The sequence below is a fragment of the Rhinatrema bivittatum genome, chromosome 15, assembly GCF_901001135.1.
Source record: "Rhinatrema bivittatum chromosome 15, aRhiBiv1.1, whole genome shotgun sequence".
Taxonomy (NCBI): domain Eukaryota; kingdom Metazoa; phylum Chordata; class Amphibia; order Gymnophiona; family Rhinatrematidae; genus Rhinatrema; species Rhinatrema bivittatum.
In genome coordinates, this window is record NC_042629.1 from 31232705 (window position 1) to 31249557 (window position 16853).

The window sequence follows — 16853 nt, forward strand, 5'->3', positions numbered from 1 at the left end:
AGACTGGACTAGGCCTACGTCTCTTACCCTCTGTTGCCAGGTTACCTCCTGTTGCTGTAGTGATGTCTCCTCTTGGCTTTGGTTTGCGACTCCAAGAGAAGCTGCAGAGTCTCCTGGGAGGGTAGTTCTTCAGCTGAGAAACACACAGGCGAGGTGTGGAAGCAGAGAGTCTGTATAGTGCTTGCCTTGTACACGGTCCTTGCAGCCTCCTGACAGGCTGGAGCAGGAATATCTGAACGCCTCAGATGTGTGCAGTAAATACCCAGAGCAAACCAGGTTCCTCCTGCATGGTGTCCTGGCAGGACGTCAATATATATTTTCAAAATGCAGGCATCCTGTTACAGAAAACAGCCTTCATTTTGTTTATTCATTTGCTCAGTTGTCTTTTTACCAGGGCCCTCCCTGTTCTGGAAAAGATCACTGCTTGCTCCAGTAGTTGTTTTGCAGGGGCCTTCTGTGAAGGAATTGGGCTAGGAATGGGGTTATGAGGTTAGAACAGAATGGACAGTTTAAACGCTAGGTTACAAGAACCACTTTTAATAAGGGTGTCCCTTTTATGTATGAATTGTTTATATTTTTTCTTTGTTGCCTCTTGACACCAGTTATCTGTGGAGAGTTAGTAACTGCTATCCACTGTAACTCGCTTTTACTGTCACGGGTATAAGCCTTGTGCGCATATGTCCATGTGTGTATTCCACAGACTTGTGCACATAATTCCACTTGGAAAATTTGGACTGTATGCAGGGTTATAAAATTATCTTCGCTACGTCCAAGTGAAAAACAGCCAGGGGAGTGGGTGAGGGTGCAGGAGTTTTCGTATGAAAACATCAAGGAACGATATAGGCAAACTAATGCACATCCCTACCTTTTAAAGGATGGCTAGGGGTCATAGTCACCAGTAGTTCCACAATCTCCCCTCCCGCCATGCTGGGACATTGGGTCAATACTGGCTGAAAGGGAAGAGTATCTATACAACTTGTCCACATCATCCTTCACAGATCGTCCAACAAAGCCCTGACCAGAACTCCCTCTCCCTGTTTTTTTTCTGTGCTTTCCCAAGCATGGGAGTTCAGGGCAGTGTGACACGGAGTTTGCTGAATCTTGCAGGCCAGAGAAATTAGTTTGTTGCATCCTGTCCATGATGGTTGAAGAAGGAGTTTGCAGCCTGTGTGTCTTGTGCACTCTCTGACACACAGTAAGTCTGTAGGTAGATGAGGAGCTTTGTGAACATGGAGTACGCTCTCACGTGATGCAAAGGCGTGCACTGAGCTCCATGAGACTTAAGGAATAGTAAAGGAACTGATGCCTCTGTTTTTTTGCCTTTTTATAGAGGGCAATTTTCAAAAAGCCATTTACATGGGTAGGTTCCAATTTATCCTGGTAAAACTGTCTGTCCTTAACCTGACTAAAAGGATGCACTGGGTTCCAAAATGGGCCTACTTTTAGCTGCATTAGGACTGGGTGGAAAATGAATGCACAGAGAATGCGTTTTCAGATCTGCATAGATTTTATTTTCCTTGCGGAAAGCACCCAAAGGAAAAAGCAGGGGCAAATATCCGTGGGTTCATTGCACTCTCGGCAGCTTTCAAAGTGAAAGTGTGCAGCTGTGTTCCCTTTGAAAATTGGCACAAAGACTGCAGATAAAATGTTCCCCCAGACTTTAGCAGCTTTGTCCCCATAATATCAGCTCTAGGTATATTTGACAGAATCACTCTGGTACTGGTGATGCCATTAATCCCCCTCTGGTGCTTTCCTCAGGGAGACAGTGGAGGCCCCCTGGTGACTGATCTGAACTCCTTGTGGTGGCTGGTGGGCGATACCAGCTGGGGCTCTGGCTGTGCCAACGTCAACAAGCCGGGCGTTTATGGAAATGTCACCTACTTTTTGGGCTGGATTTATCAACAGATGCAGGTAAGCTTAGATCTTTACCACCCTTCTCGCTAGAAGCTGGGCCTCTAAAGATTTGTGGGTTCTCAGTACAATCTGAAGTCTTCTTTTACTATTGCTGAGAGGAAAATCTCATTCTTTGGGGTAATTTTAAAATGAATTTTTTTGCAAAATTCCAAACCTTTGTGTTGGCAAAATGTAATATATTTAACCAATAAAATATCAAAACAAGAATGACGAGGGATCTACAGAAAAGATCAAAAGCTATAGTTGAAAACCCACCCTTTCAATATATATAACCCCCGCAAACACACCTAAAATGTTTAAAATGATGAATTCAAAAGGGCAGTTAGGACATATTATTGGGCCCAGTATTCAAAGAGATCCAGTTGTCTAAGTTATCCGGATAACTTAGAAGGGGTGTTCAGCTATGCTGTTGAACATAACTGGATAAGTTTTACTTACCCGGATAAGTATAGCTATTGAGCAGTGATGACTCATGTAAATCCATGTACACAAATCTATATTTGTGTTTCAAATATAATTTCATAAAATTTTCTACTCAACTTGTGATCACCTCACAGCTTAACCTGTCCCGCCATTGATGTTTCTAGGAGTTCTGCATCATGGGATTTAAAAAGGCCAAAGCTTGTGTGTTGGAGTTTTCTTAAATATAAACAAAATTCACTTTCCGGAGGGGGAATAGGTGAGGGAAGGGGGGGGGGGGGGAACAATATAGAAAATTGTACTGAACTACTGCAGTATGATTATAGCTGGTGGCTGGGTGCAGAGTTGTTCCTTCAATGATATTGAGATTTATGAAGTTGAAATTAAGTGATGCAGTCTGTATTTGTGTTGCTGTTTCAATATATATATTTTTTTAAATCCCCTTTCCACCAATTACACTCCAAAGACAATCACATGATCAAATGATGTCACTCATTCTCTTTTATCACAGTTCCCAAACAATTCAAAACATTGACCAATCAGTTTCAGTGTCTAAACCATGGGGAATTTCCGAACGTGTAGCCAAATGGACTCAGGACCAATGGGCTATGGTCCCCTGCCAACAGATGGAGATGGAGTCAGATTTCAAAGCTGACATCACCCTACATACATCCCTGCAGTGACCTCAGCCCTTCAGTATTCTCTGTCTCTCCAGCAGATGGTGGACGTACCTCTCCCTCTGGGGATTGCTGTATTTTTTGGAAGGAGAAATTCTACATTTAAATTGGAGAAAAAAATTGAGCCCCGCTCTCCTGCAGTGATACCTCAGAGGTGCGCCTTGGACTTGGAAGCCAGCATGGACTTTGCTGCTTAAGCAGCTGAAAGGCAGCAGGTGCAGGAAGCCGAGTGCGGCGGTGATGGCCAAAGCGTTCTCCCCCTGTAGCCGGAGACCATCTCTATACTCAGCTGGTAAGCGCTGGGCCCCAAATCAGAGACGTTTGGAGGGGTTTTGGTAAGACTTCTCCAGTCTCCTTGCCCGGCGCACTGTACAGATGTCTTTCCCCCATCCCATTGGGATAAGGGGAAGTGTGATTCCGAGTGGGTTGAGCGGCCCCCCGGCGGGCTAGGCCCATCTTTAGGCTTAGTCTGCACACTGTGTGGTAGGCCACGGCAGCGCCATCTTGCATGTGTCTTTGTGCATGCCGTATTGCCCTCCATAGAATGTCTGTATGCGCAGTGCATCAGCTCTCCACAGGCATACGTATGCGCACAACCTACTAAGAACAGAATACAGGTAAAGTTCGGCACACGGACTGTGCGTGCGCCTCGCTGCATCCCACCTAGGTGCCCGAAATCTGTGCGCATAAAATCTTACGCACAAGCAGACAGAACACACAGTTACCACCACCAATGGCTCCGCAGCCAAGAAACATAAGCGCTTTTCTCTCTGCGCTGTCATATTAGGGCTTCAGTCTGACCTGGATTCCAACTTATGTCAGCACTGTGAGGAAGCCCAGGGTGAGTTGGTCTCCCCGGACTTTGCTAGGCCTGGCTCCTCCCATTCAGAGGATGGATTAGCCACAGCCTTAACTGGAAGTACCCCGGATCTGAGAACCCCTGGGACTTGGTCATCCATGGGAGAAGGAAATTCAGTGGCACCTACCCCAGTACCTCCTGGGCTAGGCATGGACCCAGCTGCCTTCTCTTGGGTGGAATTTTTCCAAGCCTTCATACAGGCGCAGTCTGCTACCTCACTTGCCCCTGTCCAGACAGAACCTCAGCCAGTAAGCCCTCCCTCTCCCAGTCCTATAGGCAGACCTCGAGCATGCCTTGCCTCACCAAGGGTATCCTTGGCAGAGACCCGGATGGCACAGATGAAGAGGAGGATACAGATTCCTTGGAAGATGGGGAAACTCCCCCTGGTTTAAATCCATATTGGACCATGTTACGGTTTTTCCATAGAGACGGATTGCTGGCCCTGGTTTCCCAGACCCTGAAGATGCTGGGAGTTCCTGAGGCAGACTCTATGCCGGAACCAAAGAAGAATCCCATTCTGATTTCCCTACGGGAAAGCCTCTTGCTTCTTTCCAGTACTGGAAGCCATCCAGGACTTGACTGACCTGGAATGGGATGCCCCAGAAGCAAGTTTTAAAGAGGGACGAGCATTAGAAGCTCTCTACCCACTGGATCCGGCAAGGAGAGAACGTTTGCGTTTCCCTAAAGTGGATGCGCTGGTCTGTGCCATCTCTAAGCGAACAACTATCCCAGTGGAGGGAGGAGCAGCCTTAAAGGATGGCGCACAATAGATGGATAGAGTCCATCCTTAAACAGGCCTTTGACGCAGTAGCAATGACCTTACAGATTGTACCCTGGTAGCTAGTTCATGCCTACTCCTCTCTCAGGTGGTGGATGACTTTGGGATGTATTCCAGAGTGGTTATGGAACCTGCCACTGCCTTTTTAGCTGAAACAGGCTCAGATCAAGTCTGTACTTCGACCAGAGTTGTGGCCTCAGTGGTGGTGGTCAGACAGCTATGGCTGCAGAATTGGTCAGCGGATGTAACCTCCAAGGCAAATCTTACAAAGATACCCTTTAAAGGATCACTTCTTTTTGTGTTGCGTCCATCGGTCTCAAGACATCTTCGCCCCGTATGCCTCACCTTGTTCTCGGCTCCTCCCGCTTACCTTGGGAAAATGGCTACTGCCGCGTCTGCAAGCCGTCCCCGGAACGACTATGGTGTTGCCTCCCGCCATGTTCCTTCCAAGGGCCTACTAGGGCACGTGCGCTACCCACGTCTTTATTCCAGCATTGGCGTGAACCTCGGGGGCGTCCCCCTCAAGTGACATCTCGCCATCCGGGTATATAGCCTGTACTTGTTTGCTAGCTCATTGAGTTAGCAACAGATTGGTCTCGGTAGGTCTAAGCTACTCTGCCGCTTCCATATTGCCACTGGAAGCTCTCTCTCTGCCCTTCGGGGTATTGACTAACCTGGGTACCTGCTCCTCAGGGGCCCTCTGCTTTATTTCAGGTGCCTTACTGGGATCAGGTACTCGCTCCTTGAGGGCCTGCTCTCCCAGCCTTGGTGCCAGTACCATCTACTTCAGCCTGGTGGAATCGCCAACTTACAGCTACCATCTAGTGAGTAATCTAACTCTGTCTCATCTACAGCATTGCCTTGCCTGGGAAACCTACACTGGAATTCCCTATTCCAACGTGGTGAGACGGGTTCCGTCTGCTGAGGGTCCCGGGACTGTTACCTCTGGATCACCTCACTACTGCAACCTCTGGTGGTACACATCAAGCTGTATAATAAAAGAGCTAAAATCTGTGCATCCTGAGTCTAGCCCAGTACTGTGGCTCCCCATGGGGCCCCTCCCTGTGGACGTGGTCATCTGCCACAGTACCCAAGAATCCACCCAAACACCGCTAAACATAACATTTTGGAAGCGAATTGGAAAAGCTGGCCAGTAAATGGGGTGAATCTCCAGTTCCCCGGCTACTAGAAGATAAGAGAAAGCAGTTACAGCTCCCCTTGCTATGAGGGGGTCGATCCAGGGGCTTCCGTCTTCGCCCCTACAGAAACTCGACATTTCAGAGGTCTCAACCCTTTAGGTGGTCTCAGTCCTTTTGTAGTCGAAAGCCCAAGAGAGGGGTAGGCTCTGTTTCAGGTTCGTCCCGAACCCCCCAATGAAAATTTGCCAAGCCACCCTTGAAACATGGAACTAGGAGGCTGACTGTCCATCTTCTACTAGCAGTGGGTCAAGATCACTTCGGATATATAGGTACTGGAGGTGATACGAGAAGGATAAGTGCTGGAATTTCACAGCACTCCTCGGGACATATTTCTGATGTCTCCTTGCCACTCCCAGCACAAGAAGAAGGCAGTGGAGACTCCTCTTTTAAGACTCCTCAGGATGAGGGCTATAATCCCAGTACTTTGGCCACAGGACAATATGGGGTATTATTCCATCTATTTCATCGTACCCAAGAAGGAAGGTTCCTTTTGCCCCATCTTGGACCTCAAGAGCATCAACCAACATCTACGAGTGAATCATTTCCACATGGAAACCCTATGCTCCGTGATAATGGCCATACAATCGGGAGAATTCTTAACATCCCTGGACCTATCCGAGGCCTACCTACATATTCCAATCAGTCAAGAACACAGTTTCCTACACTTTGCGGTACTGGGTAGCCATTATCAGTTCCGGGCATTGCCCTTTGGCCCAGCCACCATGTCCAGAACATTCTCCAAGATTATGGTGGTCATAGTGGTAGCATTGAGAAAAGAGGGAATCCTGGTGCACCCGTACTTGGACGACTGGTTGATCCGAACCAAGTCTGTGGAAGATAGTTTCTGGGTGACCAACAGGGTGACTTCCTTGCTTCAGGAACTTGGTTGGGTCGTAAACCTGGACAAAAGCAGTCTCAAGCCCTCCCTATCCTTGGAATATCTGGGAGTCTGGTTCTACACCAAGCAGGACATGGTCTTCCTTCCGACCACGTGGATGAGGAATTTGATGTCCCAAGTGAGTCAGTTGATGAGCACGATATGCCTGACTGTGTATAGCTATTTACAAGTTCTCTGTTTGATGGCGGCATCCCTGGAAGTAGTGCTGTGGGCAAGGGCACACATGTGACCAGTTCAGTGCTCATTACTGCCAAGTTGAAAACCGCAGTCTCAAGACGATTCGTTTTGCCTCCACTTAACAATGGGAGTATGCTCTTGGCTCCAGTGGTGGTTGCAGAAGCTCATCTGAGCAGGGGTTTACCCTTGACCTCCCCGAACTGGCTGGTCCTCACAACAGATGCAAGCCTCCAGGGCCAGGGAGCTCACTGTCGAGAACTGATGGCCCAGGGACGTTGGACAGAGGAAGAGACTCTCTGGAACATCAACTGCCTGGAAGCCCAGGCAGTCAGATTGGCGTGTCTACAATTCAGGCACAGACTCCAGGGTCAAGCATTCCGTGTAATGTTGGACAAAGCAACAACGGTAGCCTACATCGACCGCCAGGGAGAAACCAAGAGCCAGCAAGTGTCACAGGAGATATATTTCCACCCATTCCATTAGGAGATTTATCTATAGATGATCTCAGTATCCTACATCGTAGGAAAAGACAACATCAAAGCAGACTTCCTTCGCAGGGAGAGACTAGATCCAGGAGAGTGAGTGTTGTCAACCAAAGCCTTTCAGCTGATAGTAGATCCGCTGGGGTCTCCCGTCCATCGACCTGCTGGCTGCATCTCACAATGCAAAGGTTCTTTGATTCTTCAGTCGCAGAAGATATCGGTGGTCCCTGGGGATTGACACTTTCTTTCAGACCTGGCCAGAAGAATAGTTGCTATATGCCTTCCCTCTGTGGCCCCTGCTGGGCAGAGTCATTCACAGAATCGAGCACCACAGGGGATTAGTCCTATTAGTAGCGCCAGATTTGCCCAGGCTTCCGTGGTATGCAGACATGCGAAGACCCTTGGTGGAGACCCCCCTGTACCTGCTACAGCAGGGACCGGTCCTTCACAAGGATCTGACTCTATTCTGTCTTACAGTCTGGCCCTAGAGAGGGCTCGCCTGATTAAGAGAGGATATTGCCACCTTACTCCATGCTTGGAAGTTCTCTATGTCCCTAGCGTATGTACGGGTCTGGAGAGTACTTGAGGCATGGTGCGGGTGGTCAAAATCCCACTAATTCTAGAATTTTTGTAGAATGGCTTGAATAAAGGTTTGACCCTTAACTCTTTGAAGGTCCAGGTAGTGGTGCTCTCCTGTTTCAGGGGTGAGGTGAACGGAACCCGCCTGTTGGCTCATCTGGACGTGGTCCGTTTTCTGAAAAGGATGAAGCACCTCCGGCCACCCCTACAGTGGCCAGTTCCCTTGTGGAATCTTAATCTAGTATTGGATGTTTTGGAAGAGCCCTCCTTTTGGCCACTGCGCAGTCTTTCCTTGTGCTTATTAACCTTGAAAATGGTGTTTCTTATGGCTATAATACTTGGCATGTCGCATCTCTGAACTGCAGGCATTGTCATGTCAGGAACAGTTCCTCCGGATGACTCCAGGAGCGATACAGCTTCGTAACATTCCATCCTTCTTGCCCAAGGTAGTCTCGGTTTCATTTGAATTAGGCCATTTCATTGCACATGGACACGGAAGAATACCACCTCCTCCATCATTTGAATGTCAGTAGACTTTTGGTATGTTATCTGGAAGTTTCAGAACTGGTCCGAAAGACAGACTGCCTGTTTATCCTTCACGATGGAAGGAAGCAGGGTGAACTAGCTTCGCGGGCTGCCATAATTCGCTGGATTAAGGAGGTGGTCATGGGAGCCTATGTGGAGGCAGGAAAGCCATTATCTTCTCAGGTTAAAGCTCATTCCACTAGAGCTCAGGCGGTCTCATGGGTGGAAGCTAGACTGCTGTCTCCTGTCTATATCTGTCGAGCAGCAATATGGTCCTCCTTGAACACCTTCTCCAGGTTCTATTGCCTAGACATACAGGACTGACGATGCAGCCTTTGCAAGGGCAGTGTTAACCGGACTGCAGGCAGCCTCTCGCCCCAATCAGGAGTAGCTTTTGTACATATCATTGGTCCTGAGTCCATCTGGCTACACTCTAGGAAATGGAGAAACTACTTACCTGATAATTTCATTTTCCTTAGTGTAGACAGATGGGACTCAGCATCCCACCCACGGCTGCCCAAGAATGGTGCCAAGGATTCGCCCATGGAGTGGATATCGATTCAAAGAGATTATGGGTAAGCAGTCATCCAGTCCCCAGATCAGGGCATCTATATTCTTGCTGGGGTTCAGTGCTTATGATTGGTTGAGTGCGGTTATGATTATCCATTTTTAATATTTTTAATCATATTTTAATCAAGTTTTTTCAATAGTATGTCCGCAGTGGCTTTTGAAGAGAATACTGAAGGACTGAGGTCACTGCAGGGGTGTATGTAGGCTGACAGCTTTGAAATCTGACTCTAACTCCATCTGCTGGCAGGGGAGCATAAACCCACTGGTCCTAAGTCCATCTGTCTACACTAAGGAAAATGAAATTATCAAGAAAGTAAATTATCCATTATAGTATGCAATCTAAAAATGTATTGTTTGCATCAGACACCTTCATTTTTCAATCTGTATCTCCCATTATTATATTTATAATTATCGCCAGTTAACCTTTTCCAGCTATTTAAGCTTCCAAGTTCATACCCCTTGTTTGAATGTAACTTTGCCTTTTTCCACTTCATTGCTTATTCTATTTATTTATTCTAGTTGTCTCTCTAGTTTTACCCTTGTTCGATGTAAACCGATCCGATATGGTTCCTTACTATGAGGGTCGGTATAGAAAAGTGTTAAATAAATAAATAAATGTGAATCTAGGGCTTTACACAATCCAAAATGCTCCATCATATATCTTCACATGTTGCTTTTCAGTACAATGGCTCAAAATCACAGCTTTGCTTTTCTTTGTGGAGATACAGCTATGGTGCTCAGTTATCCTCTTGTGAAAACGTCTTGTTTTGCCAATATAAAGTAAATCACATAGGCAAACAATCGCATGTGCCACATGGGTCATATTACAGAGAGTTTCCATCTGTGCTTTCACTGGTGGCCATTCCTTAAAATACAACCCTGCCCCCTCTATAGCTTATGGACATTCTGTGCATCGAGTGCACCGTATATAACCATTCTGTTAAGAATGTTTCCCACTCACGGACACCTCTACAGGTAGATAAGAATGTACAAATAGATCATGCAAATCTCAGCCCTGTGTAAATGCAAACCGTGGTGTTCTTGAAACACCAGATGAGTTTATAGCACCGACCAGCATTGACGCACAGCTTGGTGCCTGCTCTGAAAAAGACAAAACACTTACCAATGACATCCCTTCCGATTTCTTTCTTCTTCATACGCATTCATCTATCTCGATCACTAATAACGGCCGTTTAAATGCATGCTTTACGCATTTTACCAGGTTACCCTCGTTCAAGGAAACATTGAGCCACGTCTTGCCGGTCTTTGAAATTCCTGGCATTGCTATTCAGCTAAGTTAGCCAGATAACTTGAGGCCTGCCTCAGAGCAGGTCTAAAGGTGTCCAGATAACTGGCTATCTTCAAAAGATATCTGGTTAAGTGGCATAATTTGGAGGAAAAAAAAAGTGTAATGTGGGCCTACAGCCAGATTCGCCTCCACCCAACTTTCACAAACGGCTCTGCCAGGCTGTGCAACCCCCAAACGCCTTATAATTGTAAAAAATATATTTTTTTTAAAGTAGGGTTTGCAGGTTGAGTCCCACATCCCCTTCCCCAATTTGTCATAATTTTTAATGTGGTTCCTTCCTGCCGCCCCCTCCCCACACACAGTGCAAATCCCAGCCAGGAGCACTGTAACTCTGGAAGCTACGTCCGGCTGCGAGCCTTGGGTGAGTACATGCAGCAGGACGTTTGTCCCACTGAGAATATTCGGGACTTTAGCTGGATAACTTGTCCGCTCGCCGAATTATTTTCTCCTCGTTTGTGCCTGTAACACCGAGCTCTGCATTTTCTCCCATTTAACAGGCAAACAGATGAAGCTGAGGATGGAGGATTCTTGACGCCATTTTCCTTTCCACATTGCCTTTCCAAAGACTCTCAACCACGAATGCAGACTTTCTGATTAATTTTACAAATCACAGTGACTGCTTTTTCTGACTTTAAAATTTTTGGATCTTTACTACCACCGACCTGCTCTTGGCACAGGACTCCCCGCTCCATCAAGGCTTTCTCTTGGGAGGGTGCTGAAAGCTTTTTGTAATATTTGTTTTAAGTACTGTATCAGGAAACCAGAAACCCTCAGTGTAAATGCTGTATAAGATGAAATTGTGCACAGAATCCTACGGCTGCCAAAAATGACCGCAAGCGTCCCCAGTGGTGGAATATTCGGAGAAGAGGGACTGGCTAACTGAATGCAGCTTGTATATGAGGTACAATTCCAGGTGTGGGATGGCATCCAGCTACTGGAGAGGAGACTGGGTCAGTCCTCTGGTGTTTTATTATTATTTTTTATATAGACAACAAATCCCACAATGCACTGAGCTGGAGTTTGACTAGCCTGAGGTCCACCTCAATCACACTGCTGCAGGTTTCATAAAATGGGTTTACAGGAGGCCATTGGCCGGGGATAAGCTGCCAGCTTCTGCTTTGGGCCCCAGTGCATGCTGGAACATGTAGTTTCTGTAGAAAAAGCAGGGCTATGATTCCAGAGATACAATTAGGTAAATTCAAGACATTTCCTGATTCCAGCAATCATTTCTTAATCCTGCTGGAAGTGTCCTGGGGTTGAGGTTGGTAGGATGGTGGGGGAGGGCAGCTCAATTGATCACCTCATTGGATTGAGCAGCACGCACAAGTGATTCCTTGCTTTGAAAACCGGCAGAAAAACAGAAATTGTGCAAGGTGGGGTAGCTTCCACCTCTTCAAATTGTTTGCATTTAAAGCTGTTTATTTTAGTCAAATACTTTTTAACTAACATGGTCAGGGCTGTAAAATGTTCTTAGCATCTCCCTGCACACAGTGTCCTTCGCCCTAGCTGACTAAGAGTGGACAGCAAAGCACAAGACACATCCCTTTTATAGTTTTTAATTGTTTCTCTTTTCTTCATTGCTTTCTATTCAAAATGAATTTTTTAAAAATTTCACAAGAGGTTTCATCCTGCTGCTTTGGCAATGGTTGGACCGTTGCACTCAGGAGGCAAGGAGTTAACTTCTTCCCCCCCCCCCCCTTTCAAACTTTCTCCCCTTCCCACATAGTACAGGTTCTCAGTCTTAGCCAAAAGCCCAAGGCGGGACCATCCTCTGGTCAGGGCTCAGACTCCGTGTTTTGGATCGTGCGTTGAGCGGAAGAGTGCTTTGTGTATGCCTCCATTGTGAATTGGGGAGGGGAAGCTCCTTGCACCTCTGAGATGTCCATGTGATTCAGGACAGGCAGGAGGAAGAGGCTGAGACATTGCAGCTAGTGCTGTGCATTTCACTAAGCCGACTAGCAGTTTTGTCCTTGCGCCATGTGCAGATGGAAGTGAGGCTCTGTCCCTTCTACGGGTTTAGACTGAGAGTTCCGGAAACCCTCTCTTTGACCCTGTATGCAAATGGAAACCTTCTCCCTTGCACTTAAAATCCAGGGGGTGCTGCTCTACCCCCAGCACCCCAAGTTCCACCACCTGGTGCTCTGGCCCAACCTGGTACTGTTTTATCAGTCCTGTTTTAAAAAGGTTTTTCTCCTGTGCATCTATATAGCAAATAAAGACCTTTCCTTCCCACTGTATCTCTCACAAGCTTTGCTTGATATAAACTGGGCATAGGTGAGAGGTTCTTTGTACCCTGGCACAGTTAGGCCTGTTCCATGCCACTGTACTGCCTTCTGTATCTGTATTACCAGAAAGAGGCAAAAGAAACCCCTCCAAACCCTGTGGAATTTGCCATTTATTCCACAAGCTAATACAAAATCTTTTTGACCCCATTAAGTCTGTAGTCTAGGGGCTTGCTTAGGGCTTAGCTACTGTAGCAAACGTCTCTAGCAGGATGGCAATATGATAAGAGGGCTGCACTCTGTAGGAGGAATGACTCGACTTGCTCCTGTTTACTTAGATGTGCCATGCTGAGCTCCAATTATTAGGGAGCACCTGGCAGACCTCGCAGTGTGCTTGGACACACGTGACTTTGTGAGAGGACAGGTGGATTAGGAATGACGAGGACTGCCCCCTAAGGGCATGACCTAAAATCTTTGCAAGTGTGTTCCCTTTGCTCCGATTGCCCCTGACTTAAGTTTAAGACCAGAATAAAAATATAAAGGTGATTCGGGGGGGGGGGGGGGTGTCTGTAGCCACAGTAGTAGAGCAGAGACTGCAGTCTCTCTTAGTGTCCTCTTCCCCCAAATATGTGTCTGGTCAGAAGTGAAAGGAAAAGCTGGTTTTCAACTTCATACAGAGACTCTTTACTTTTTTTTTTTTTTTTTAAAGAAAGCATGTCAAAAAATCTGTAGGATGAGACCTTCAGTGATCCTGAAGATTCCTATCTTTAAAATCTCCGTTAGACTTGCATTGCTAGTTTGGAGCCAACCCTGCCCCTACCCCCAAAAGAGATAGGACCAGGAGCTGCCTGGTCTACTCACAGGCTGCTTTTGTATTGGAAAGCAACCTTTTACTGTTAAAATCCCACTATCCAATACTACACCCATCTGTTAAGTGTGTTAGCCTGTGTAGGAGATTTGCGCCTTTACACACACACACAGCTGAAGTTACTGTGCATCTGAGGATAGCTGATCATGCTCAGTTACCCAGGACAGTAGGGCAGCCGCCCAGTACTTGTCGTGGCGCTGGAGAAAACTGGAATCCTAGGAGGTCGTGATAGCCATTTATTGGCCCAGCATAAAACAATTCTGTAAGATGTGAGCCTTAGAGACCACATGGGCCTGTCTTCAGACTGATACACTGACACCCTCGAAAGCCCATGCGCTAGAATACGTTTACCTGCAGTAAAAGAAAACTATATCACAAACCCTGCTAGGCCACCTGGACAGAAAACGAATAGTCAGTGTTCTTTGTTACCCAAAGCAGTAAGGGGTACCGTGTACCTAATCTTAGTACGCAGTGTGTACACACCATCAGGAAGAGACTTGGAGACTGGAGACCTAGCGGTGACTCCTGAAGATTGATGCTCACGTTGGTTTGAGCCTTGAGGGATCCTCGACCATCGTTGTATTATTTCCAGGAAGAGCGTTTTGCTATACAACTACCTCACAATAGATGATGTCATGCTTTTACAACATTTCCTAACACCTTCAAATCTCTCCACACATCTGGCACTGTTTCTTGTTGTTTTAGCTGTTTAAGAGTTGTCTATTTACCAGAACTATTTAATATCGTATGCTTTACATTCTACTGTGATTTTAAAAACACTTGCACATTTTTATTATCATTATAATAGTCTAGTTTATAACCACTCCTTTCCTGAAGTTGAACTTCAGATGTGGCCATTTGATGTTTTAACTGTCTGTAGTGTTTGCTGTGGAGAGCTGATGTCTTAGAATCAGGGTATTTTTAAGAATAAGGTTCATGCTTGGGATATTTCAGGGTGGGAGTAATACGGGTTTCTGATGATAAACTGCGCAGTGATGCGACAGTTTTCCTAAAGCCATAATGCAGAAGTGGATAGGGAGGGGTTTTCACCTTATTATTCCTCAGGGGTGATCTGGATGACTGCTAGAAAAGGGTGTATGCTGATGTTTGTAGATTGCTCCAACTGCTGCTGGTTAAATTTATTTTAAAATTGACCTTGGTAGCTCTGTTACTTTTAGAAGACATTCATTGTTAACACGCAGCATTTGGTTAACCATCAGAAAACCGATGCAGATGTAACTGGCTCTGAATCACTGGCTCTTTGTCACTGAAAGTAGTTCAAAAAGAGGGTTGATGTCGTCAACTTCCAAAAATTGTCCTGTTTAATATATTTTTAATGGGATTTTCTCATTTTCAGCTTTCATATGTGGAAATCCTTTCAAATTTAGTTCTTTGGGTCAACTGAACCCCTTGAATTACAGTCCATGGGAGATGTACTCTTGCAGTTTACACAGTGGCCAAAAGGTGTCAGTATTGCCCCACAAGCTGCATGTACAGAACACGTAAAGAAATGGTGAATATGGAGTCTATCTGTCCTTAGCAATTGAAGCTTTTTTTTTTTTTATATGCACAGTATCATTCCACATACTTTTTGTGGTTATATTTAACCAGAGCTAGAGATGGAAATAAATGTAATATCCTAACTAAGAAAGTGGAGGAGGGGGATAGGAAAGCGGTATTGCCGCATCACTGTATGTTTTGTACCAGGATCTTTTTCTATTACCAGATTAAACATATAAATATATAAAATGTACTTGTCTGCTTTCTTTCATGTGCTTTGTGTGTGTAATTTTATTTAAAAAAAAAAAAATTGTATGTAGCATAATCCCAAGTACTTGGGGCCCTTTTGGGGATAAAGGGCCATCAAGAGACTCAAATATCCAAAGCCCCAGTGACAACGCTGCAACGTGTGACACCTGGTTTGGTTCCAGCTTTGCAGGAAAAAGGGAGTCCCACATCGCCCAACAGCGACCTCTACTGGTAGGCACAGGAGTGCATTTGACCTGCATTCCAGAAAGCACCTCAGTCCATGCCTCCAAGGGGGAGAACAGTCAGCTGCAAGGGCAGGGTTTAGGGGCAAGTGACGGGGAGAGAAGGAATACAAATAGAGCGAAAAAAAAAAAGCAAACATCTGAGATGAAGGCCTAAGTTGGGACAGATTCCAACTGAACTTACTGCGAAAAAATGTGAGAGGGATGGATGGGTCCTCAAGAGGTCGCATGGTTCCTCCCCTACCTCCAGGTAGGTTTCACTGTTTCTAATAATCCCACAGATGTGCATATGATCTGTTCTTAAAAACCTCCAGTGATGGAAAGTCTGCTGCCTCTGTATGGGAAGATCCTTCAGCTCACGCTGATCCAATTGCAAATTTCTCACTCCCTTTCAGAAGGCAGGTACCTTGCATGCACTTGGGAGACACAAGCAGGATTACCAGCTAGCCCAATTTGTTCCAGAGCTTGCTTGGACGTGTACTTCCATGTTTCCTAAGTAAAGTGAGTCTAAAAGTTCCCACAAGCCAATGGGGGTAAAATCAGGACTGGTCTTGAAAAAATGGAGCCTATTGGAAACTCTTAAGTGCAAGCAAATGACCGAGGGGTTAAAGGGGCACTTAGAGAAGAGAAGGCCATTGCGGCAAGATTAAACTATTTTTTGCTTCAGTGTTTAATGAAGAGGATGTTGGGGAGATACCCGTTCCAGAGATGGTTTTCAAGGGTGATGAATGAGATGAGCTGAACCAAATCACAGTGAGCTTGGAAGATGTGGTAGGCCAGACTGACAAACTGAAAAGTAGTAATCATCTGGACCGGATGGTATACACCCCAGGGTTCTGAAGGAACTCAAAAATGAAATTTCAGACCTATCATTAAAATCATCCATTGTCCCTGAAGACTGGAAGGTGGCCAATATAACCCCGCTTATTTAAAAAGGGCTCCAGGGGCGATCTGGGAAACTATAGACTGGTGAGCTGACTTCAGTGCCAGGAAAAATCATGGAAACTGTTGTAAAGAATAAAATTATAAAACATTTAGATTGACATGGTTTAATGGGATACAGCTAACATGGATTTACCCAAGAGAAGTCTTGCCTCACAAATCTCCTACATTTTTTTTTGAAGGGGTGAACAAACATGTAGATAAAGGAAAACCGGTAGATATGGTCTATTTGGATTTTCAAAAGGTGTTTGACAAAGTCACTCATGAGAGGCTTCTAAGAAAACTAAAAAGTCATGGGATAAGAGGCGATGTCCTTTTGTGGATTACAAACTGGTTAAAAGACAGGAAACAGAGAGTAGGATTAAATGGTCAATTTTCTCAGTGGAAAAGGGTAAACAGTGGAGTGCCTCAGGGATCTGTACTTGGATTGGTGCTTTTTAATA

General features: G+C 45.8%; 1 protein-coding gene across 2 annotated transcripts in view; it reads left to right on the forward strand.

Annotated features, from left to right (window-relative positions):
• Window positions 1–15226, forward strand: part of TMPRSS2 (transmembrane serine protease 2) — a 101348-nt gene extending 86122 nt beyond the window's left edge. For both annotated transcript variants that reach the window (XM_029578585.1, XM_029578584.1), the window contains 2 exons: window positions 1759–1911; window positions 10885–15226. In XM_029578585.1, the coding sequence (XP_029434445.1) occupies window positions 1759–1911; window positions 10885–10896 (165 nt within the window). In that variant the 3' untranslated portion in view covers window positions 10897–15226. The remainder of the gene's footprint in view (window positions 1–1758; window positions 1912–10884) is intronic.
• The last annotated feature ends 1627 nt before the right edge of the window (window positions 15227–16853 follow it).